At 44.8% G+C, this 23,475-nt stretch overlaps 10 protein-coding genes across 14 annotated transcripts in view; 4 read left to right on the top strand and 6 right to left on the bottom strand.

Annotated features, from left to right (window-relative positions):
- LOC111069436 (phosphofurin acidic cluster sorting protein 2) overlaps window positions 1–1,495 on the top strand; it is a 35,453-nt gene extending 33,958 nt beyond the window's left edge. For both annotated transcript variants that reach the window (XM_022359504.2, XM_022359505.2), the window contains one exon: window positions 15–1,495. In XM_022359504.2, coding sequence (XP_022215196.1) covers window positions 15–145 — 131 coding nt within the window. In that variant the 3' untranslated portion in view covers window positions 146–1,495. The remainder of the gene's footprint in view (window positions 1–14) is intronic.
- On the bottom strand, window positions 1,463–3,387 carry LOC111069441 (UPF0692 protein CG33108). The gene is made up of 4 exons (XM_022359511.2): window positions 3,061–3,387; window positions 2,728–2,981; window positions 1,815–1,911; window positions 1,463–1,755 (listed from the first exon to the last, which is right to left on the bottom strand). The coding sequence occupies exons 1-4, from the start codon at window positions 3,295–3,297 to the stop codon at window positions 1,534–1,536; spliced, it is 810 nt and encodes a 269-aa protein (XP_022215203.1). The 5' UTR covers window positions 3,298–3,387; the 3' UTR covers window positions 1,463–1,533.
- Window positions 1,990–2,597, bottom strand: LOC111069442 (U6 snRNA-associated Sm-like protein LSm3). Its single transcript, XM_022359512.2, has 3 exons — window positions 2,472–2,597; window positions 2,305–2,418; window positions 1,990–2,244 (listed from the first exon to the last, which is right to left on the bottom strand). Exons 1-3 carry the CDS (start codon window positions 2,490–2,492, stop codon window positions 2,068–2,070), a joined length of 312 nt encoding a protein of 103 aa, XP_022215204.1. The 5' UTR covers window positions 2,493–2,597; the 3' UTR covers window positions 1,990–2,067.
- A 1,794-nt stretch (window positions 3,388–5,181) lies between the features above and the next one.
- On the bottom strand, window positions 5,182–6,184 carry LOC111074934. Its single transcript, XM_022367944.2, has 2 exons — window positions 6,177–6,184; window positions 5,182–6,118 (listed from the first exon to the last, which is right to left on the bottom strand). Exons 1-2 carry the CDS (start codon window positions 6,182–6,184, stop codon window positions 5,182–5,184), a joined length of 945 nt encoding a protein of 314 aa, XP_022223636.2.
- A 1,512-nt stretch (window positions 6,185–7,696) lies between these two features.
- On the bottom strand, window positions 7,697–8,590 carry LOC111067775 (hydroxyacylglutathione hydrolase, mitochondrial-like; the record flags this gene model as incomplete). The annotated part of the gene is given in 2 exon segments (XM_041596380.1): window positions 7,697–8,548; window positions 8,551–8,590. Coding segments are annotated over 2 exon segments (843 nt in total), but the record flags the coding sequence as incomplete, so codon positions are not given.
- A 293-nt stretch (window positions 8,591–8,883) lies between these two features.
- LOC111069409 (ras-related protein Rab-7a) lies at window positions 8,884–11,571 on the bottom strand. The gene is made up of 4 exons (XM_022359467.2): window positions 11,435–11,571; window positions 10,402–10,640; window positions 9,981–10,337; window positions 8,884–9,916 (listed from the first exon to the last, which is right to left on the bottom strand). Exons 2-4 carry the CDS (start codon window positions 10,579–10,581, stop codon window positions 9,830–9,832), a joined length of 624 nt encoding a protein of 207 aa, XP_022215159.1. The 5' UTR covers window positions 10,582–10,640; window positions 11,435–11,571; the 3' UTR covers window positions 8,884–9,829.
- Window positions 11,572–13,257: 1,686 nt separating this feature from the next.
- LOC111069391 (protein UBASH3A homolog) lies at window positions 13,258–17,545 on the top strand. 2 transcript variants are annotated; one of them, XM_022359436.2, is made up of 8 exons: window positions 13,258–13,493; window positions 13,639–13,879; window positions 13,944–14,139; window positions 14,352–14,453; window positions 14,777–14,946; window positions 15,014–15,332; window positions 15,458–16,339; window positions 16,405–17,545. In XM_022359436.2, exons 1-8 carry the CDS (start codon window positions 13,381–13,383, stop codon window positions 16,641–16,643), a joined length of 2,262 nt encoding a protein of 753 aa, XP_022215128.2. In that variant the 5' UTR covers window positions 13,258–13,380; the 3' UTR covers window positions 16,644–17,545. The 2 variants fall into 2 exon arrangements, with proteins under 2 accessions (XP_022215128.2, XP_022215129.2); XM_022359437.2 differs by lacking the exon at window positions 14,352–14,453 and having other exon boundaries at window positions 13,259–13,493.
- LOC111069392 (uncharacterized protein CG5902) lies at window positions 17,411–19,877 on the bottom strand. 2 transcript variants are annotated; one of them, XM_022359439.2, is made up of 3 exons: window positions 19,770–19,877; window positions 19,158–19,403; window positions 17,411–19,073 (listed from the first exon to the last, which is right to left on the bottom strand). In XM_022359439.2, the coding sequence occupies exon 3, from the start codon at window positions 18,856–18,858 to the stop codon at window positions 18,112–18,114; it is 747 nt and encodes a 248-aa protein (XP_022215131.2). In that variant the 5' UTR covers window positions 18,859–19,073; window positions 19,158–19,403; window positions 19,770–19,877; the 3' UTR covers window positions 17,411–18,111. The 2 variants fall into 2 exon arrangements, with proteins under 2 accessions (XP_022215131.2, XP_022215130.2); XM_022359438.2 differs by lacking the exon at window positions 19,770–19,877 and adding an exon at window positions 19,477–19,759.
- Window positions 19,878–20,111: 234 nt separating this feature from the next.
- LOC111069393 (transmembrane protein 179) lies at window positions 20,112–21,414 on the top strand. Of its 2 annotated transcripts, none has more exons than XM_022359440.2 (4): window positions 20,112–20,308; window positions 20,383–20,526; window positions 20,589–20,832; window positions 20,898–21,414. In XM_022359440.2, the coding sequence occupies exons 1-4, from the start codon at window positions 20,199–20,201 to the stop codon at window positions 21,099–21,101; spliced, it is 702 nt and encodes a 233-aa protein (XP_022215132.2). In that variant the 5' UTR covers window positions 20,112–20,198; the 3' UTR covers window positions 21,102–21,414. The 2 variants fall into 2 exon arrangements, with proteins under 2 accessions (XP_022215132.2, XP_022215133.2); XM_022359441.2 differs by having other exon boundaries at window positions 20,133–20,155.
- Window positions 21,415–21,853: 439 nt separating this feature from the next.
- On the top strand, window positions 21,854–22,438 carry LOC111069395 (cystatin-like protein). The gene is made up of 2 exons (XM_022359446.2): window positions 21,854–22,092; window positions 22,153–22,438. Exons 1-2 carry the CDS (start codon window positions 21,905–21,907, stop codon window positions 22,346–22,348), a joined length of 384 nt encoding a protein of 127 aa, XP_022215138.1. The 5' UTR covers window positions 21,854–21,904; the 3' UTR covers window positions 22,349–22,438.
- The last annotated feature ends 1,037 nt before the right edge of the window (window positions 22,439–23,475 follow it).

Below are 23,475 nucleotides of genomic sequence, written 5' to 3'. Positions count from 1 at the left end.
TTTTATATTCGTAGTGTATATCGATGGCACCGAGTGGACTGGCGTCAAGTTCTTCCAGGTCTCGTCACAGTGGCAGACGCACGTCAAGAACTTCCCCATAGCACTCATCGGGTGCACGCCCATGTCGTGTGCTGAATTATCCTAGTCATTTTAATCCTCAAGCGCGCTCACATGGTGGGATCCCCATCCCCCCCGTGAACCATAGAGAGACACTAAAACACACAGACACACTGATCCCGATCCCCCACATCCCTCGTGCATGGCGAGCACTTGCGCGGCAATAATTATTACATATTATTATACACTGAAGAAGAATGATAATTTATTTTATAATTAGAATTTGTAAATTTTTAGTTAATAAAACCATTTAGCATGTAAAATCTTCTTTAAGTTCATTTCTGCATACAAATTTGTGAATTCAAGCGATTCGTTTGATCCGACCCCCCCCAGTCACAGCAGCCACACATCACACAACACAGAAGCAGACAGAAGCAGGACATACCCACAGACACTCAATCTATTAACTAAATGAAAAGCTTCAAATGGCTTAATTATTGAAATCAACAACAAAATATGAACAACGCGTATCAAAATATCCTGTACAAGAACTAGAAGAAAACAAAAACGTAAAAACGTAAAAAAAAAAAACTTAAAAACTTAACTTTGTAGTTGCCGTTTCAAGAACTTCTATGAACCTCGTGTTGCTCTTGCCCGTTTGGCATGTTATAGCAGATAGCCTACCCTACCCCTCCCAATCATAAGCCGCTGGATGGGTAACCGTAACCGGAACCCTTTGGGAGATCTCACAATCTTTGCGCCCAAAGGCGGAACAACCACTGGCTATCAAGAAAAGTATCTAAATGTTATGCAGCCTACAACTACTTGACATATTTAACCAAACCCGTCGTCTATATACTACCTAAATCAGAAATATCTGTGTGTGAAATTATATACAATATATACATATATATATATACGAGTATATAGTATACCTATCTAACCAAGCATATACAAAAATCATGTGTGTACTACTCTTATTGTTGTGATTTTTTGAAATTTCAAATTGTATTAGCGAAAGTTAAACAAAGCATTAAATGTATATATGCATACATATATCTACATATATGTATGTATGCATGTGTGTGTGTGTGTACGAGTATACATCAGGCGCGACAGGAGACAGTGACAGTTTCGATATCATACATATATATATGTGTATATGTATATTATAGTATATTCTATGTACTCCCATATCCACCCCCCGCCCAGTAATCGCATTCGTATTCCCCCACCCATTCCCTTTGTGTAGTAGTTGAATGCTAAAAATCGTCTGCGTGTTTCCCACAATCCCCAACCCTGTTTGAACTGAAAGCTAGGAATCGCTTGCGATTGCGTTGAATAGAGTGCAGAATGCGTTGCGAAGTGAAATATTGTAAGGCGTGTAATTTATAAATGTACTATTAAATATATGTATTAAAGTTAAATCCGAAACGAACTCGAGTCTTTATTTAAATGGTGTAAAATGGTCAAATATCATCGGACATGTAGAATCTGTTGTGGCAGACCGTTGATGAGGATGGCGCGCTCCCTGAGGCCCAGGGAGCCTCCCAGGCCTCCTGGTGGCTGAAGGAAGGCGAGATCCGGGTAGCCCTTGGGCTGGGCAAACTCGCGCAGATTGGCGTTGCTCTCGCTGAGGTCGTCCAGGGGCCAGACTGCCAAATTACGAGTCTTTCCGTGACGTGCCAATACGTAAAACTGTGAAATAATATCAGATGAGAGCTTAATGGATATCAGACAGAGTTGCATCCACTCACCTTGTCGTGGGCATCCGCTAGGTAGCCCACAATTAGTGCCCAATGGGCACGGTGTCCGGACTTTAAGCAAGGCGCATGGTTGACATCAGCATCGTAACTTTTAATCATAGATACATTATATACAAGTGTTAAGGAGAAAACCAACAAAATATTTCAGCAGAAACTTCATTGAACGTACAATCTCAAGTGATTTTTATTATGAAATACAATTCGTATAAAATGCAGGTGATCTTAATTAACAGAATAGGACTCGCTAGCCCACCCTCATGGGTGGCGATACCAGGATGACGCCATCGCCACGCACAAACAGCATGGGAATGGTGCGTTTTGTGGTCTTGTAAACCTCCTCGTACGTTTCTTCGTCGATCTCCACGGTGGTGACGGTCTCCTCTGCGTCGCCCAGCACCATGTTCAGATGCTGATCGAAGGCCTAACGAGCAGAGGATTATTTTAAGCTTATGGCTATGGTTATTAGAATGTGGCAACTTACATGTAGACGCCCTCGCAGCTCCCGCTCGTTGCGCATCTTCACGTACACCTTTTCATCCAAGCTCAGGCGAATCAGATCCAGCGGTTCCTTCACCGGCAAAATTACCTGACTGAGCTGAAAGTACGCGAATGAGATATCCTTCACTGTCATTTGTCCCTGCTACATACCTGCTCCTCTTCGGTGGCCATTTTAATAACCAAATAACACTTTTTGTTAATAAATTAAGGTTAAACAGGAGAATATTTTGCAAAACTTGCTGTTTGCTGTTTACGATATTTTAGCACTAAAAAACACCACGGGGCATCTGCGTAGGTTGGCAGCACTGCGGCTGTTAACACAACAGCGCTGTTAACAGCGTAAAAACCAGTCACGAAATAAACAGGAACGACTTAAAATAGGGGATTTCTTTTGAAAAAAGGATACGGCACAAGCAAGCAGCCACCAGCTCGCAGGAGCTCTTTGACTTTGTCGCACTCGAGGCGACCCTCGTGCAGTTGACACGCACCATGTCCGTGTCCGTGGAGATGCTTGCGCGTAAGTTCGTATAAATATTGGGCACTGAACATTTCACCATTGATAGTGTACTCCTGCGCAATGGCATTTTGTAGAATTTCTGCTGCGGTGGGGTTTCCATTGAGCAGCATACTCAAGGCAGTCAAGCCGCATGTGGGTCCCACCTGAAACAGCACGTACCCAATCATTGTGGGAGGCATGGCATGAATGACATAGTTTTTCATTATTACTTTCATTACTTACTTGCAGTATACTGGGCACGGAATAGTACTGGCACCGCTTTGGTGGAGTATATTGGCACACACGGTTGAGGTAGCAACCAAGGTGGAGCTCTGGATATTCCCAGGCCCAGCCACATTCGTCCCCTGATATATTAATCACAGCCGGGGGATCCTTGGTCCTTGATCCTGCCACAGGTGCAGCAGCCTTAATACCTGACGGTAGTGGTGGTGGTGGCGGCGGGGCAGAGATATGTGGCATTGAAACGAAATAAATCAAAATATTCGTCTGGTCAACAGGTTAAAAGCATTCTAACAGTTCTATGTTATCACCACAGCTGTTTTTTCAATGGTGATGGCAACAGAAAAGAATGTTTCGATATATCAATTAAATTTCATTGATAGTTTCATTGATACCGATAACTCGTTTCATTATTTCATTGATAATTTCATTATTTTCATTGATAACGATAACTGCGTTTCATTATTTCATTGATAATTTCATGCTTTTTTCTTTGATAGAGTGAGGGCGGAGGGGCGGAGGGGCGGAGGAAATGCCCAACGCCACAGTCTGGCTATGATTGGGCTGAATTATATTCTGGCAGCCAACACAATGAAGCCTCTGCTCCACGTCTGGCCCTTTCTCCACATGAACACTGGCCGCATGCTGAGCACCCTCTCTGGATCTCACCTTCTCAGTTGCACCGCTGGACAATGGCAGCCAGGAGGGCAGTGAGGCTCCTACCTATACACAGTGTCCCTAGACCGCTGCTGCAACGTATATGACTTGAGCGGTGGCATCATGCTCCTCAGCATTGTGTTCCCAGTAGCACTGCACAGCGTGGTTGTCAATAGGATGGAGACTAGCATTTATGTTGGCTCCGCCGAAGGCAAGGCGTTTGTGTTTCACAATTGGCGAGCGCCACGGATGAAGGTGAGTGACTCCAATAAAAATGACATCATGGTTAATCATGGTTGTTTACAGGAATTCCACCTGGAGGAGGACGAGACTCAGGCCTTTTGGCGGTGAGGATAAGCAAGTCTGCGTTCGGGATGTTGCGAGTCGGCAGCTCATGAAGAGTATTCCCCAGAACGGGGTGATCACCAATTTGAGAATCCGTCTTCTCAGTCCCGGCATTTTCCAGCCGCAACACAAGCAGCCACAATTATTCGCAGACAGTCTGAAGCGTATGATCAGCCCTCCGGATCTCAATGATTACATTGAGTTGTTCGTCACCAAGGAGTACCCCAAAGAACGTGGCAGCTCGTAAATCTGTGCGACGATGACGATGCTATTGACTTTGACGAGGAGACGTTGGAGTTAACTGAACAATCTCCCAAAGTTGCAGATGTGCCTTCAGCGGACGTTGGCGAAGTTGATTGTGATAATATTGAAGAGGAAGACTATGAGGCCCATTCCAATGCCCCTGCATTACAGGAACTTATCGCCAAAACGAAAACGTCAAGGCTCCGCCGGAGAGAAATCGCCAGAAAGCTCGCAGGAGCTAGGCCTGTGCTCCACCCTTTTGTTTACTTAGATTAAAATTCGGTAATGTTATCAGTATCAATATCCGAGTCCATCTTTTTTTCCGTCTTATGTGAAGCCTAGTTCTCAAAGACTATAAGAGGTGGAGCAGCTGTATCTGACGCGTAAACTCCTGATATCACACTAAATCAAATAATAACAAAAAAAAAACTGCCCATCTAAAATATTGTATACAGAAAAAAACTAATGTCGACTGTTTTTTTCTGTTAGTCTATCCGACCGATCGGGTTCCAGGGGCTGCTTAAGTCGGAGGAGCAGCGGTTTCGACCTCAAATTAAAGATAATTTTAAAAAAGTAGCCACAAAATATCCACATAACTTCTTATTCAACGGCGAGTTCAATTTCAAGTTTGAGTTTTTAATAAGTACACAAAACAAACAAAAAAAACAAAAAAAACACAAAGGAAATTATCTAGGCGCCCTGTCATCATCGGCATTCTCCTGATCACCAGATTTGGCCTTCTGCTCCGCGAGCTGTCGGCGGATCTCGTTATCAATGATTTGCATTGCCCCGAGTCGCTGGACATTGTGGGATCGTGGTTGTTCTTGGGCGACATATGCTAAATACAATTTAAGTAAAGAAATCGGTTATCTATTGTTTTTAAATATATTTATTTTTGTATTCGTCTTTATCGATCTCGTCAAAGATTTCAGGGAGCCCCTGCGACCAAATTCGAGTCACAGACATTGGCGACACAGGTGTGGTTGGGGAGCCTGGGAACAGCTTCCTGTTTACATTTTTTTTAAACGCTGCCGCGGTGCACTTATTTTTATAGCGAATATATATTTTTCCTCGCCGATCAGTCCTGTAATCTGATTCCTCTTCTCCGGGAAATAGGTTCAGAAGCTGACTCTCAAAATCACGACATTCCTTGAGGGTGAGCTTCTGCTCCCTTTGGATGAAATGGTCGGCGATGGTGTTAATCGCCGTCTTCCTCATCGCCGGTGTTAGTGGCTCTGGCTGCCACGCACGCAGCAGCAATGATCTGGCCCCGGCCGTCTTAAAAATTTTCAGCACGGTCATGGTCTCCTCCTCCTGCTCCTGCCGGATGGACCCACCGGTGAACGCGCTGTATCGAGGGGAGGGGGTCCCCTGTATAACACCAAAGATACTGCTGCACGCGTAGGATGGTGTCCTGGCCTCTATTGGTCGAAACACTGGGGGCGTTGTTTTCGGTACGCCAGCCCGTTTGGGAGTTTCGTCGCGAGGGGGAGCTGCAGCTGACGATTCCCTGGTTAATAGAACTGCCGGTGTTCTTGATTCCATCGGGGATGCCGGGGATGCCGGTGATGCCGGTTCTTCGCTTGCCGGTGTTGTTGGTTCTGGTTTCCACATGGCTGGGGGTGTGGGTGGGACGCTCCTGATAGACTCCACTTCAACTTTTTTCCCATTTAATTTAACTATGCCGGCGTCTTGTTGGGTGCTCGGCTTGAGTCCTTCAGAAAATTTAAGGGCAAAGTCCAGTGCCTTCTCATCCGTCTCGAATGGCAATGTGTACTTAACGATGCTGCCTTTGCGGGTCACTTCGATCTCCAATCTGTGAAAATTTTAAGTGTTATTTTAAAATTATTCCGCTAAAATTTTCAACAACTTACTTCTTCATGGTTCAATTTGAGTTTTAAAAATGGTGCCTTGGAGTGCCGTTGTTTCTGCCATTTCCCTTTCTTGTCCAATTCTTTCATGCCATGCCACAGACCGTCGCTCCGAAGACGAAGCAGCACAAAAAGGATTGCGCAATTTTCCTTTCGTCGCAAGTTCGATCTGGGAGCGGCACAATGGGCAAAACGGGCAACTTCGAAAGTACAGGGCGACTGTAGGTTTTTAACAGCTATATTGACCGTTTTTCCCACTGTGTCACTGTTTGCCGCGTAACGCGATTTGAACACATGCAACACTCTGCGAGTGGATTCTGAGCGTTGTGTTTTTACTCGTGATTTATATTTTGGTGAAATTTAAAAAAAATGAATCTGGAAGAAGTATTCACATGCCACCCACTATTGGCTGGAAGAAGAGACGACGTGCTCAAGGCCATAAAATACGTGGAGCGGGAGTCCCACATAATGGAATTGGACTCCGGGGTTATCAATATGGTGTCGAACTTGATCTATTTTAAGGATCAGCCATTTCTATTGATATTCGACGAGTATCATTTTACCCACATTCCCAACGTAAGCTTTATTATCTTATTTTCCCGTCTGTCCGTCTGTCTGGCTACAAGTCTCGTAGGAATGACCATATCTACCAGATTGCCGAATCTGAATCAGATCGGGTTATTATTTAATTTTTATTTATTTTTTAACTTAATAACACTAGTCAACACTAGAATTAGGCTGTGGCCCAAAATATAGTTTTTTAAAAAATTAAAAAAAATTACACCATAATATATATGTATGTATATATATACTTTCAGGTTCATTTCAAACGTTGGAAGGCGTTGGCAATTGCTGCGGTAAAGGTGGATGGTACAAGCCTAAAATATTTGTACATCCGCGTTATGTCCACCGACGCACACATTCTGGGCGCCGAAGAAATCAAGGCTGGACTTGCCGTTGTTGTTAACTCAATTTTCAACCTCGGCTTGGCCCACAATGTGTGCGCGGTTATATCGGATAGATGCAAGGCTAATTTGCTCCCGTTGCAGTATTTGGCCAATTTTTTCCCGCTCCTCTGGGACAAGGTCCACTTGCGGCAAAAAATGGCCAATAAATACCGCAACGTGGACACAACTCTAGAGAATATGTATGCAGCGACATATAAGCAGCAGACTTGGGAGCAACAGCTCGACGCAATGGACATCACCCCGCCGCCAGCAAGCTTAAAATCTTGCTACGACGAGCAAATTGGAAACCTAAGGAAGCTGTTGCGAACATACTTTAGTCTGTCGACAGCCCCCATAACTTTGGAAAAAGTAAATAGCTCAGATTTTGAGTTTAGGGGGGTTGTCCTCCGAGCAAATGTGGGTGATGTGCTCGAATTTATTTTCTTGTCACACGCAGCTGATTTTCACGATGAAAGATTGGCAACAAAACTTTTCGCCCGCGTTGTTGGAATCCTGATATCAATTTTTAATCATTAGTTTTACTTTTTATTTAATTAATTTCCATTTTACATTAAATTAATCAAAACCCAATAATCACATTTTAAATTTATCAAATAAAAAGCCCTTAGGCCTTGAAGTTATCTTTCTCCTTGCGCAACTTGCCCATGGTTATAATGGGATCGGTTGCTCCTCCGGCATGCTTCTGAACAGAAGCTTCGTGGACACGCATAAACGGATTCCAGATCTTCTCCTCGCCAATGGTGGAGGGCACTGTGGGATCCTGAGATGCACGTCGCAGCTTGGCCCACTCAATGCGTTGCTGTATACTCTCGTTATCGGGCTCCACATGGCGGGCAAAGCTCATGTTCTGCAGTGTGTATTCGTGGCCACAAAAGACCTTCGTGGTGTCCGGCAGGGCCGATAGCTTAGTGCACAGAGCCTCGTACATCTCCTCGGGTGTGCCCTCGAAGAAGCGGCCACAGCCTCCCTGGAAGAGAGTGTCGCCAGTGAAGACAGCTCCCTCGCCGTTCCCATCGCCGGCGGTGACATGATAGCAAATGTGCCCGGTGGTGTGGCAAGGAGTGGACAGGCAACGTACGTTGAGACTGCCAATGGTAAAGCTGTCATCTTGGCGAACCTTTTTGTTCAACGCGCCGATACGATCGTCGCCGCCATACACCTCCAACTCCTTCTCCCACAACTTGACGAGCTTCTCATTGCCCCCGGCATGATCCCAGTGATGATGGGTGGTCAGCACCTTATTGAGCGTCACATTCTCCTCTTGGACGGTCTTGATGACCAGTTCGGGATCCACAGGATCCACCACAGCTGCCTCGCGCGTCTTATTGTCCACAATCAAGTACATGTAGTTGTCCTGCAGAGCCGGCAGGATTTTCACCTGCATGCCCTCCAGATTAACGTCCTCAGACCAACTTTACGCAGTTTCTGAACTGAAACGAGACACAGAATGGGTTATAGCTCATGGCGGGGATACAGCAATCAGCGGTGCAACAAGCAAACATTCCGAGCACACTCTCTGCACACTGAGTGCATCCGGGGGAACGGTGGGAACTTGTCCATTGTAAAAATTAGATGCCACCTGTCGATTTTTTTTACGATGATGATTTTATGATTCCTATATCTTCAAATATTGCGGATGACATGACTTGGATAGCCAAGTGATTCTGATCAAGCTTCCTTCTGTCTGTTGCATACATCTACACGAATATAGTATATAACAATAAAGTAAAACAATTAATTTGTAGCTTATTGGTGTACTTGTTTATTAATGATTTTTCCTTTTTTATTGTGTAAAGTAAACCGAAAAGAAACGCATAAAAACGGAAATTAATCAGTGGAACAAATTACATACCAAATTACATGCCATATAGTAGTAAGAATATGTATTATGAAAAACAAGGAGCAATGTACATAGAAGCTATATATTGTACGAGTAGTATATATACCAGTAATTAACCATAATTAACTAATCAAAATAACGCTCGATTCTTATGCAAGTGTGGATGAAAGTTTTTTTTTCTGGGAACTGAGCAGATCCGGATCGTTTCCAAATCGATGCGAAAGTGCAGGGAAGAGGGAAATAATTATATGGTTAATTACATACAATAAAAAAATGTTTCGTTTTATTAAATTTACAATCACAAGATTTTGTTGGTTTGTTTTGCTTCGAAGATACTTTTGTTACTGTATTCCTAATGGTGCCGCCTGTTGTTTGCAAAGCCCAGTAGCTGCTGCGTGCATTAAAATTTGACTAATTAAATGGCAAAAATAGTACTAGGAGAGGCGGACACATGCATATGAATTATGTTATGTAGTTACGAGTACACAGAGCATACTTATTTATTGAACGTTTACTTAGAGTGTAGGTAGTAGAGTCGAATTGTGTTAGGTATTTGGAGGGGTGGGGGAGGAGCAGGGGCCATTGCCAGGGGCCTTTAAAACGAGTCTGCTGATGCTGATCTGTACTTCTGAACTTTTCGTCCTAACAAATAATTACTATAATTACTATGCTGTTTGCTGAAATTGTTTTACTTAATCATAGAACACTTTCTGTCGGCTCGTTCTCCGTGTGTGTGTGTGTTTGTTTTGCTTTTCATGTTCATAATTATGTTTGCAAATATTATTTTATAATATAGATTGTGTAATTATCCACGTTGCGTTGTTGTTTTTGTTGTTGTAGTTGTTACATTAGCACTGACAGTTGTCTGGGTTTCCAGGACGACTATTTTGAGAATTCAAGATGATCTGATCGGGAAAATCGTTGATAACTTCAGCCTGAAAAGATAAATTGGTTAAGTCTCCGTTGTACATCGGCAATTAGCAGAGCGTGTGCACTCACCTCTGCCTCTTGCTCCAGCGCATTCTTGGCAATAGTCTGAAACGCCATCTCCACATTGATGCCCTCCTTGGCTGACGTTTCATAGTAGGGTATATCGTTTTTGGACTGACACCATTGCTGTGCCCGGCGCGTGGACACTTGGCGGTTATCCAGGTCCACCTTGTTGCCTAGCACAACGAAGGGGAAATGCTCGGGATCACGTGGACTGGCCTGTATTAAGAACTCGTCACGCCAGGAGTCGAGATTCTTGAATGAGTTTGGCGCCGTCACATCGTAGACGAGCGCACAGCAGTCAGCGCCGCGATAGAAGGCCACGCCGAGTGACTGGAAGCGTTCCTGGCCAGCAGTATCCCAAATCTGCAAATGAATCGCATGGATTTAATCCCACATGAAGGATGCTTCTTTCTATTAGCCTGCTTACCTGCATTGTGACCACACGGTCGTTGACAACCACCTCTTTCGTGCAGAAGTCGGCGCCGATCGTTGCTTTGTATTGGTTGGAGAAGCGTTTGTTCACATACTGATTCATGAGCGAGGTCTTTCCCACACTACTGTCACCCAGTATGATGACTTTCAGCAAAGATTTCTTACGGGCGGCCATTTCAATGTATTCTCTGTTGTCGGTTGGCTTTCACTGCCTCTCTTAAGCTTTGGCAATTGCTGTAAAATAAACAAGTCAAGGGTATCGATTCGACGTTAAAAATAAACAATGCATTTCTTGTAATTCGATTACGGGCGGGCGGAATGAGTGGTTTAGCTTTAGCCCAGCAACAGCTGGGTTGGCGTCCCATCAATGGACCTGTTCGGCAACGCAGACAACATGACAAACCACTGATAGGAGCAATGGAGCGTTGGGTTGTGCTGTTGATAAACCAGCGGCCAGGATGACTCATGGTGGTCAGGCAACAACATGAGTGATCGTTGAGCTGTGATACCGCGTGTTTTAGGGCAAGGGGACAAGCGGGCACCCGCATCAGAGCGTACAAATTTGATCTGGTTTATTAGCTGGCAAGAGTGCAGTGCACAACGGTGAAAGTGTGACGCCAGAGCAAACAAAGAGCAGCCATGACGAGGCCACTGCGTAATCACAGTAGGAACACTATTCTCGAGAAGGGAAAACGCCCATTCCCATACTCCCAGTAACCCAGGAGGGGGAGTAACTATTAAGCAATCGAAAAATAATGCAAAATGGAATCATTTCGGTCAGTGTCAGTGGAGATACCACATAAAACCCCACCCGCCCGATGGACCCCACGAATTACTTGTTTTTGTCTACCACTACCAGCGTTCCAACTGCCGTTGTGTGCCTATGTGTGTGCCTTTGTGTGTACATTCGTGTGTATGTTTGATTGGGGGGGCTCCAATGGCATTTTCATGCATTTTTTGCCTGCTGCGTAACACTATTTTACACATGTTTTCGCCTTGTGTTTAATATTTTTCGCACTTTAACTTACATTGAACACAGTTACACAGTCTGGGAGTAACCTTTTTTGTCGTGTTTTGGCTTGAATTGGTCAAATATTTAATTAATTACGCAGCGCAGTGAATTTTGTTGTTGTCTTGTTTTTAGAGCTGGAAAAAACATCGATGTAACATCGATAGTATCGATGTTGCTCAAAAATGTTCAGCATCGATGTTTTTCCCGCAAACATCGATTATCGTCACTTACAACCGTTACAAGGGAAGGGATTATTTTATGCGAATTTGCTTACAGAAATTAATCTATTCTACTTACTTTAATAGATAATAATTTGTGGTGTTGGCGTGGATCGTGGTAGCGCCATGGACAAGTTTGTAAAAAGCAAGTATAATGAAATACAGTTAATTTTGTACAATGTGCACACATATGTATGCGAATAAATTTGTATACATGCATATATGTACATATAGTGTTTTCTCACTTGTTTGCCCGCATACTTGTTTACACGTGTATGTATTTAAATGTGTAAAAAATTATCAAATTAACTATTTTAAAATAATTCCTTTAAAACAGTAACGGCAACTGTATTGGACGAGGTTGGAAATAACGAGGAGGACATCATATATCGGGCCAAGCGGACCAAAAAGGACCTCGCTAAAACCTAAAATAGTTAACATTTTACTGTCAATCAACAAAAACAGCTTCCTATCAGATCTCAATTATGAATTTAAGCCGCAAACAAATTTTTGTATTTTATATGTCGATATCGATTACATGTCATCGATCATTTAAAACATCTCGGTGGTGGCAAACAGTCGATGTTTTTCCGTCTTGTTGAGCACTTTTAGTGTTTTTGTTTTGTTGCGCCGCAAGGTGTGTGAGCGTATGACGTCACAAAATACAGTGCGTTTCAAGAAAAATCCCACCTCACCTTTTAACTCACCGTGCGGGATTTTAGTTCTTTCGCGCAAACATGGTACATATTGATTCAGTCGGGCCTTTATGGTTAGGTCCGTTTCAAGGCCCTTAAAATGTCAGCCAGCAATTAGAATTTTTCGTTTCATTTCAGTCAGCTTTTGTCAGAGAGCAATTATAATATTTCGTATCATATCAGTCAGCTTTTGTCAGTGAGCAATTATAATATTTCGTTTCGTATCAGTCAGCTTTTGTCAGTGAGCAATTATAATAGTTCGTTTCATATCAGTCAGCTTTTGTCAGCGAGCATACATTTTTGAGTGTTGCACGTACACACATACATGCTTGCTGTCCGTCGGCTCATGTCACGCTCATGTCATTCCCAGAGCCGAACGCGATCGGCCCCAGAGCCGAAGACCTGGGAACGTACGCTGAAACCTGAAAACGCCACTTTCGTTGTATGAATTGGCACATCTATATCAGAGGTCGGCAGCGTCGTATGTCAGCGAGCAATTAAAGTATTTTCGGGCTAGCGCAGTCGGCACACGTACAGCGTAAAGACTTCGTGTGGATTTCGTTCATATCTGCCTGATGACGTACCAGCAGAGAAAATTCTGCGTCTTGCTGACGTCGCGGCAGAGAAACATGCTTCGGCCTGTGCACAAACGGCTTCATATTCTGCCCGCTTGCCTCAGCGGCAGAGAAGCATTCGTGTGCCCCATGCACAATTCTTCGGCTTTCGCAGCTGCAGAGACGTAAGTAACGTATTTGACTTCGTGTCTGTTGATTCCTGCACACAAACGCACCAAAGTTTGAGTCTGTATGCCGACCCACATCTATATACTGTATGGTTAGTGTTTAAGTTCATAAGAAGGTATATTTCAGTATATTTCTGAGGGACAGGCGGGTATATTTTACTGATAAATTCGCGGCCACACTGTTAATTGTCCAGCAATCCTTTGTATTTTATTAAAATTATAACTGAAAAACCTTTAAAAGAAACCGCCCAAGTCGTGCCAACCACGGTCTCTTCTCTTGCGACAACAGTGGGCAAAACAATTGAAGATGGCAACGCTACCGCCCCGTAAGAGTCAGACGCCAACACGGATCTGCATTTCCAAGCAGCATTTGACTCCGCTTCAAACATTGCTTCAAATGGGATTTCCACGGCATAGAGCGTAGGTTTCCATAGCTATCCAGTGGCAGCAAACTAAACTCCCATGCCTTCACCGGAGGCTGGGGGATGTGTACCCCAAACAACAGCGGCAAGCAGGAGGGTCCGGTCGTGTCGTGTATTGATTTTTTTTGTATTTACACCCACAGGGAGAAAGCTTTGGCTTCGACAGGAAACCGGGGTGTGCAAATCGCTTCGGACTGGCTTTTGGCCCATGTAAACGACGCCTCTTTGGATGAGTGCGCCCCACGCGAATACATCATATACGCATGTCCCACGGGTCCTTTCCTGGAGCAGCTGGAGGAATTCTGGTCAAAATCGCGCCAAATGTGCGGCTGGAATGGTGCTCACAACTACGTGCCCCACATCACACTTGTGTCTTTCTTTAAGGTGACACGCCAAAAGGAATTTATACCCTCATCAGATGTAATAACATTTGCTTATCTATAAACAGGCACCGGACGAATGCTCGCTGCAGCTTTCAAAGGCTCTAAAGCAAGTGGTCGACATGACGGGTGCACTATTGGATCGCCCTCTCAAGCTGGAGCCGTATATGAGCCAGAACTTTATGGGCTTCTTTGTGGCCGAAGAGGATGCAAACTATCTGAAGCGTTTGGCTCTGCAATACGTCAAGGAGGTGTCCAACTCAAGTATGCCCATGTGGTTCTGTTGGTTGCAGTTGCACTCTCTTTGGGTTGTTTTTGTTTTGGCTATCTTTTTACGTTCATTTGGCTCGGTTCGGTTCGGTTGACTCTCCTTCCAAGTTTCGGAGTGGCTTACGGTTATGTTCTTCTCTTTTCCTGCCTACCCCCTAATCGTTGGCAACGGAATTCACTCTAATGGCAATGGTAACGATGCACAGTCATTAGTGATACGTATGAGCAGCTGGACGCCATTGTGGCCTGCTTCCCCTGGTGCGGAGCGGTCTCCTCGGGCACCCGCTGCATACCACGCAGCAGTCGATGTAAGCTCCAGTAGTATTAGTATCTAAAATGCTTCCCTTATCACCACGGCAACATACACACATACCCACACTCACATATCACCTTATCTGTCGATGCATGAATAGCTCACACTCACCCGTAGACCATAGATAGCTTAGTAATCTACATATATAGACTCTGATGACGGGGGGTGTTTATAGCAAACCTCGCCATGACTTGGCGATATGTAGTTCCATTCTTATTGGCATTTAAGTACATATAAACAGCACCCGCATTAGTTGATATTTAGTAATTGGTTGTCTGCCGTAGCGTTTGGTCACTAATTGCCTCTGATTCCCCGTAGCCATCTCACTCGAGCCCCACGTAAAGAGCCTGCACCTGACGCTCGCCTATCAGTTCCCGCAGTCAAAATTCAATGCACTGAAAACAATCGTGGAGACACTAGACGCCGGCTGTGCCTCCAATTGGGAACTGCGCCTGTACTCCCGCGATCCACGGCTCGCCACCAAACAAGTTAGCGCACCTACAGCCGCCCGATCGCCAACGTATGGACTCTAATCCCCAGATTCTTTGATTGCAGGTCCAGAAAGTCGTTTACCCGCACAATCCACACGAGACGGATGAGCTGGAGCTGCGCATTGGCGACTACATCTACTTGAACAGCGACGTTGTCGACAGCTCCAGTGACGGCTGGGCCGAGGGAATCTCCTGGCTCACTGGCAGCACAGGTCACCTGCCCGTCAACTACACCGAACGCACTGCCGAATCAGACGCCTGGACCCTGCATCGCGTTGTCCAGCTGTCCAAGAGTGTGGCCTCCTCGCTGACATCAGCCGAAGATCTGGACATTGTAGACGGTCGCAGCATATCCACAGAGCCCGAGGAACGTAGGCGCCAAAGTATGTAATCCAGCCACGAAGTGATAAGCGCTGACACTCCAGTTTATTGACACTCTCTGATCACTACGTCGCAGTAGCCGCTGTACTTACTTATTTGTCACTTGTTTTTTGTGTGTGTTCTGTAGGCACAATACATCCCGAGATAATTGAGGGCTCGTCGTTTGAAGAGTCTGAGCAGAGTGTGGAGAAATACTTGCGACAGACGCTGAAACCCTGCCTAGAACTGCCATCGGTGCAATTGCTCAACAGCCACAACTTGAGCCATCAGCACAATCCGCACACACCCACGATTGAGATTACGACTAATATGTCTTCCTGCTCCACATCGATGTCCAAGCAGGTGGTAGACGAGATCCTTGTGGAACCACCGGCAGCGCAGCCACCGCGTCCCGACGACACGCTCAGCGTCCACTCGGATCACTCGATGCATCCGTGCTCGCTGGATGCCTCGCAGACGAAGAACCGCAAAGTGTACATCATGCGACATGGGGAGCGAGTGGACTTTACATTCGGCACCTGGATACCCTACTGCTTCGATGAGTTTGGCAATTACATGAGGAAGGACCTCAATATGCCCAAGACCCTTCCCCGTCGCAAGAACAGCCCCGAGGGCTGGCAGAACGACTCGCCGCTGACCAATGTGGGTGTCTTCCAGGCAAGCCTCATCGGCCAGGCTCTGTTAGAGGCAAACGTTCAGGTCGATCATGTCTACTGCTCGCCCTCGTATCGCTGCATTCAGACCTGCACCAGCGCCCTGGAGGGCCTTCAGCAGGGCGGAGAGCACAAGATCAAGCTGGAGCCGGGCCTGTTTGAGTGGATGGCCTGGTACCCCAGCGGTGTTCCCGACTGGCTGACCAAGAATGAATTGCTTGAGGCCAAGTACAACATCGATTTGGAATATGAGCCCGTTCAGCCCTCGGGAGAGCTGACCGCCAGTCTCAAGGAGTCCACAGAGCAGTTTTATACCCGCAATCACGACGTTCTGTTGCAGATGCTGGAGCGTACAAGTGTGTATCCACATATTTATGAATATTCCCTTTTAATTTACAATATTGATTTAATTTTCTTTCAGCTGGCAATATCCTTGTGGTGGCCCATGCAACGACACTGGACACTTGCTCTCGCCAGTTGACTGGTGGAGCTCCCCGTAGCACCAACGAGTTGCGACAGGTTATACACAAAATACCCTACTGCAGTCTGGCCACTGTGGAGCAGGTGGATGGCGTCTGGAAGCTGGTGGAGCCTGAGTGCCTTCCGGTGACGCACTCGAAGAACCCGCGTTTCGAGTGGAATGCCCTGGCGACCACCTAGTGCCAGTGCTTGGAGCAGTTTCAATGCAAGCACTGAGACTGATCGAGCGATCGCGAAAGAATTTCCTCACGCTTATGTCTGCTTTTTTCGCTCGAACATTGACGGTGAAACCAAAATTGTTTTGCGACTGCCATATACACAAATACGGAAGGAATACTGCAAGCTTTGTAGATACACAATGCCACGATATATTGCGATGGAATACGGTTTTGTTGCGATACAATAATGCATATTAAATATAAACTAATTTTGCTGCATGTTCTGCCATCTGCCATTAGCCAGTTTGAAGGGAATCGAATCAAGAGAGACGAGACCCGTTACTTTATTGCAATCAATATGCAAATTCACATATATTTACGCAAACGAGTATGTATACCATATACCACAGTACTTTTTGGAGCATTTGCTCAACGCTTTAGAAACATACAAACACAAATAGTTTAGCTTGCCCTGTTACTAGTTTAGTTAGACCACTCGTTTAGCCTTTGCTGCGTAGCGCAGTGTTTAATTAGCATACTCCTAATAAATGTTCTTACCCACACAAATGTTGAGATTATATCCATACGTAAATCCCCCTATAGCCAGTACACTATATATTGTAGGTATATATCGATCGTATCGAATAGTTTTAGAAGTACAACATAATGGAACAATAAACTACAATACATTTGAATACATTTATGCCAAATTTTCCTTTTTTCCTAATGATAGATCCACCCACCCCACACCCATTCATCTCCATATAGAACAGACTCCACATGAATATATCGCAGTGTCTTGCACGACTCTGAAGGGGTCGATTCTTTATTTATTGCGCATATAATTAGATTAGTAATGTAATTTGTTTTAGTTTTTAAATCTATTAATATAATTGCTGAACGTTTTGTTTTACTTGAATTACATATCATCTGCGTTTTGTATTGATTCGGTATTCGGTAATATATATCCCAATATATATGTATAGTATATATATTTATATATATATTTGTTGTGGGTGTCTGTTTGTTTCTGATTTGCAAGAGGAAAGCAAGGGAAGCAAAGGCCTCAGGAGGTGGGGCCACAACATTAATGAACGTTAACGTGAACTTAAACGAAATCCGATTACAAAGATCTTAAAGAATACGAAAATATGCAAAACATTCAATTTTTACTTTCAAAATTTCTAATGGATCCGCGCCTTGTGTGGGGGCGACTGTTAAGTATATAAAGCATTTAATTGTATATGTAATAAAAAGGCGACAAAGTAGAAGCTACTTGAAATCTTTTGTGTGTGTGTGTGGGATAAAAGCTTCTTCATCGAAATAAAGAGCTAAGAACTCGGAACAAGCGAGCGGGCGCCCAGCTGGTGGGTGAGCGGCACTCCAATGGCACCCTGGCTCAATTCGAAGGCCAGCAGCAGTAGGAGCACAACAATCACCACGCCCGCCCTCAGCCAGGATCATTGCCTCGCCGCCGGCCTGTTTAATTGTTAGCACTGCACCTTGCCGAATTGTCCGCTGCGACGTTCCAAGTGCTCGCGGTACTCCTTGTAGTGCATCTGGATCTCCTGCGAGCGATAGCGTGTGAGCTTGATAGACTTGCGCATCTCCTGGGTGATGGCTGCGCGATAGCCGCCCTTCCGCAGCAGCGAGTCAATGGTCTGCAGCTGATCCCAGCCCTGTTCGGTGGCCACCTGCGGTAGGTAGGTGGCAGTGCGCTTGCAGCCGCGCTCCGTGAGAAACTCAATGCGTATGCCGTGGACGCCGAGCTGCCAGTCCAAATGGCCCTGGGTTTCCTCAAAGTTCTGCAGAATAGACACGGAGACCGTCAGCCTGGAGAACTCGTCGCGCGAGATGGGGGCAAAGCGCGAGTCCTTGAAGGCGCTGGTCAGAGCGTACTCACGCAGGCCGTTGTGCAGCTCCATGGCGCTGAAGGTGCCGATGCAGCCGCGCAGTCGCTTGTCGCGCCCGATCTTCCAGGTGACGAACAAGGGATAGGCATCGTTGCTGAAAATCGGCACCCCCGGCCCATCAATATTGTTCAGCTCGCAGTCGAGCACCTCGAAGCAGAAGAGGCACATATCTGGCACAGCAACGCTCTTCATACCATGGCCGTTCGAGTAACGCTGCTGATGCGGTTGATGGACCATCTGCTGGTGCTGGTACTCGTCCCCATTGCTGCTGGAATGGTGCGGCTGCTGCTGCTGGTAGTTGTTGTAGTGGTTGGAGTTGGACATTTCCTACTTGCTGATTTGTGTTACGTTTAAGTCTACTAGCTACGTTAATATATATATTGTATATATTTAGGTATACAGCTAATGGCAGTGCACGTTGATGATCTAAGTTCAATTAACATAAGAGAACAGCCGAAACGAACTTTATACACTTCACAGACAAACCAAAACGCCAGCCAAGCGTGCCTCTCTCTCGTTCACTATTTCGCGGGATCGCCCTGAAAGATAAGCCCTATCACATCAGTTTCAGGTTACACGATTGACGCTGCTGCTGCTGCTGTTTCTGCTGTCCAATGGCTTACCTTCTTCTGCCGTCTAAATTAGGTCACCTGCCACCCACGTGAATGCAGTTGCCTTGCCGTTCAATTTCCCCAATCAAGTTCCTTTAGCTATCCGCTACGTATCGCTGTGGGCTGCGCTTCCAGATCCAGACATCGGCCTGTCCCCTGCGTGTTCCTTGGCTGCCGTTTTGTCTGCTAGCTCATAAGCACAACATCGAATTGCAGTCGCCTCAGATGCGTCAGCGTGTCTGCCGTCAGCCTCTGCTTCTGCGAACGACGGACGAGAGGAAAAACGAAATTGGTTTTCAATCAATTTCCAATTCACTTATGCGATCTTCACCTTTCGTTTCACAATAGCCTATTGCCGTCTCATTGCCCTGCTAGCTGAGAGGGAATGCGGATGTGTGGGGGAGAGAAAGCAAAGCAGCAGTGCTGCAGTTATTCCGATTCTTCTTCTCTGTTCCCCCTCTATCTTTTTAATTGCTCTTTGTTCACATTGCAGCACATTGCCATGGCCGCCACCCCACCCCTCGTTTTGGCGCAGCCACCTCACACCCACATGCACACGAAAGACCTCTCGATCTGGGGGCTTTGGTTTTGCACTACAAGTGCTGTTTAAATACACTCTTTTACCTTTTTTTAAAGTAAACAAATTTTTTTACAATTTTTCGAGTTCAGTGCGAACTAGAGATGGGGGTCCGAAAACCAGGGCCTCCTCTAACTACATATGACAGTGCTGCGAAACAAAATTTGTCTTTAAACTGTACATCATCGTTCGATAGTTTAGGGCTACAAAACCATTCGCGCTCCGGACGGTGTTTTGTTTTGAGACGTCGGACACGAAGTGGAAATTCCTTCGACACGACGTATTTTTTTTAGTAATTTATGTAACTATTAACGAACTTCTTGGTTGCCAGAGGGGACTTTTCAGCCCTGGAAAATCGAATATCGATTGTCGAAAAAGCATCGATATTATAGATGTGCCATCGATGGTTGTGCAGCCCTTGGGAACAATAAAAATAATTTGTTGAATTTTTGTTTGTGGTTTGTTAAAAAGCCAAAATGGCCCTGGCAAACGTTCTCCTGCTCAGTCAGATCGCTGGCCATGTTATCCTGTTCATACTGTCGCTGTGCATTGTGGTGCCGCTGTTTATAAATCTCGATCAATTTTGGTACACAAATGCGCAGTACATATATCCCTCATAAGTTATTAACAATGTCTTACCCTCCTTTTGTCATCCCACAGTGGACACTGTCTCCTCTTCACGACGGGAAAATGGCGCGAGGAGGACGGCATGTTCGATGTGAATTGGGCATCGAATGGCTTCTGCAACTTTCCACTTATCACAGGGTTCTTCCTGCTCATCATATCAGTGGTGCAAATATATCGGTATGTACCTGCTACACTACCTTTCGAACTCCACCATCTGATTCATTTGTTTTGTCAAACAGATATGCACGCATGAAGGAGGAGGCTTCGTTTATTGCACTGTTCATTGATGTCGTTTTGGGAATTTGGATGCTGGCCATGTCAATTCTGTCTGCCATATTCATTACCCTAGGCTTTATCGTCTGGTGCGATGGCATGACCGAACGCTTCCCATCCTGCGAGATATCCGCTGGCCAGAACATTATACGCGGCGACACGGAGAAGATTAATACCTCGGGTTTCTACATTGAAATGGGCACCACACAGGTGAAATCTGCTAATACTTAAGATTCTTAAGAACACCCCTTATAACTTTTCTTTGTCTTTTGTAGTTTGGAGCCTGGGGATCATTTGCCATTTGTGTGGGCATTGGCGTCATCGCCTTGCTGAAACTCATCGACAACCATCAGGTGCGCAACATCAAGGTTTCCATGTACCTGGAGCGACAGCGCCTGGTCAATCAGCAACAATTCGATGGACGATCCACGCCTCCCATTGTCTCGAACGCCTCCTCCGATTCGGATAACAACAAATAGTTGGCACCGGAGACGAGCCAGCAGTTTGTAATTCTATACGTATTTCTCATCATGTGCGTTATAATCATAGTATGTCACTTAGTCCTCGTTCTTACCATAGAGGTGGAAATTAAGCAGCGGCACACCTACACTCCAATGCGCATGTAGTGTTGTGCCCAGTACTAACTAGAGATATTGAATCTATTATTTAAGCCACTTACGTGATATGTATTGTATATATTATATTGTATGTATTTTATCAAATATTCCATGTTATACATATAGCCAAATAAATTGAATAATATTAACAATGTTTGTGTGGGAATCAGAAATATACCACCGCGAAGCTTGGAATGATTCATCAGTTAGGTACACATACATGCATACATATAACCAAATAAATTGAGTGATATTAATAGAAATATAAAGACTACAGGCTGTATGCACTTTAGCTGATACTTTTGTATGGTTTATTGGGAATAATCGTTTCGGCTAGTTTTAGGCATCCTCCAGGCAGGCGCCATCCACGCCGTCCAGAAGAAACATTTGCTGAACGAGTCCACCAAGTCCATGCACCATGGGAGATCCAGCTGGATATGCTGCAGCAACTGAAGTTTTCGGCCAAAATTCGTTACATCAATCGGAGCAAACATCTTTGCACAACCAACGTTCCGTTTTTCTTTATACGCAATATTTCTACATTGTTCCCTCCCAGAGGTAATACAAATGGGCCCTCCCTGGTATAAAATGGGTCACGCTCGCCGACTGAGCGATCAGTTTTTTCTTACCCGTCGAGCGGTACACATCGTAACGAAATCTGCAATATGAAAGGAACGAAAATGTTTACACTACTGGGCCTCATGATCGTGGGTTCTGGTGCCTTGGGTTCAGCCGAGCAGGCAACCCTTCTCGGCGGCGTCACACAATTAAGCGGGGAGAGGAAAGAGCAGGCACTTACTCTGCTGGACACCACCTTGTCGCAGCTCGCCACTGGAGATGGACCCACCTACAAGTGAGACAAGTGCAATTAATATGTAAGAATTCTATAGCTAGAATGTTTGTACACTTTCAGAGCTGTTTATGTGACCTCTGTGTCGAGCCAAGTTGTGGCTGGTACTCTCTATACGTACCAGGTAGAATTGGACAATGGATCGGACAAGAAGGACTGCACCGTCAAGATCTGGACCCAGCCATGGCTAAAGGAGAACGGTACCAACATCAAGATCAAGTGCGAGGGCGATGATAATGAGCTGGATCGCACCTGGTAGATCAAAGTGTATTCCCACCAGTCTTTACCTTTACTTTTACCTAAGACTGGCAAATTAAAAACAATAAACAGAGGTGTTCCTAAGCTATTACTTTTTTGTGTCTCAATGGAAGGTGGGAGCAACGCATCTTCGATGAGATTTAGGGATTCGTCTTTCGATCTATGTCCATCGTCTATAGTTCTTCGTAAATTCATTATGTATTTATTTGCATTGATTTCAGTAGCCAAAAAAATGTTGATTTTAATTATCCGAAGTTTCCTTATCAGAATTGAATGTCAGAACCCAAGCACAACCTCTGGTTGATAATGCTTTGTCAGAGGCTGCTTCCCGTCAAAAAATATGCATTTCTGTTGATAATATTTGTACATAAAAAATATATATAATATATAAGGCCCCAAGGAAAAAAAAAGAAGCTGCGATTGCAGATGTTTCAAGAGCACAATGAAAGAATGAATATTAAAGCCATGATTATGAAAAGCTGAACAATAGCAAGAAGTTTCAGAAGTTAGCACTAGAAAAAATTCCGGGCACTGAGCAAACGGCACTGCGGTTTTGCCTTTCTATGTAATGACTCAGATGAGTAGTACATATACGAGTATACGAGTATACATTCTGTATGTTCTTTGTTCGCCTCGAATGTCTCTGTTTTATTGACACAAAGACACAATAAAATAAAGATTTTGATGAATCGATTCTCACCCAGAGCTAATGACCTGGGCGAACAAATCAAAATCAAATTAAACGAGGGGGAACGTTGTGAGGAGCGACTAAAGACACGCCATTACTTTTATACCCGGTACTCAGCTAGTCAGGCTCAAGAATATTTTATCTGTTTCCATTTTTTCGCTTCATCTGTCACTATGTGCACTATATACTGAAAGGATGTCTAGTATTTAAGATTTTTTTTTGCTTAATCAAACAAAATCAATATTTCCAGTACATATACATATGTACTTACCGACATATATACCTAGCCCGCAATCCACAATATAGTACGAGTATTGGTGAATAAATTAACACAATTTTGTTATTTCAGTTACATTTATTTTGCTGTTATTTTCCGTTCGTGTGTGTTGTGTTTGTTGATGTCTCTCTATAGAATCTGTTGTAATGGCAAACGGAATTGT

Source organism: Drosophila obscura, unplaced genomic scaffold, assembly GCF_018151105.1.
Source record: "Drosophila obscura isolate BZ-5 IFL unplaced genomic scaffold, ASM1815110v1 contig_150, whole genome shotgun sequence".
Taxonomy (NCBI): Eukaryota; Metazoa; Arthropoda; class Insecta; order Diptera; family Drosophilidae; genus Drosophila; species Drosophila obscura.
This window is presented reverse-complemented; position numbering and strand designations above follow the sequence as displayed.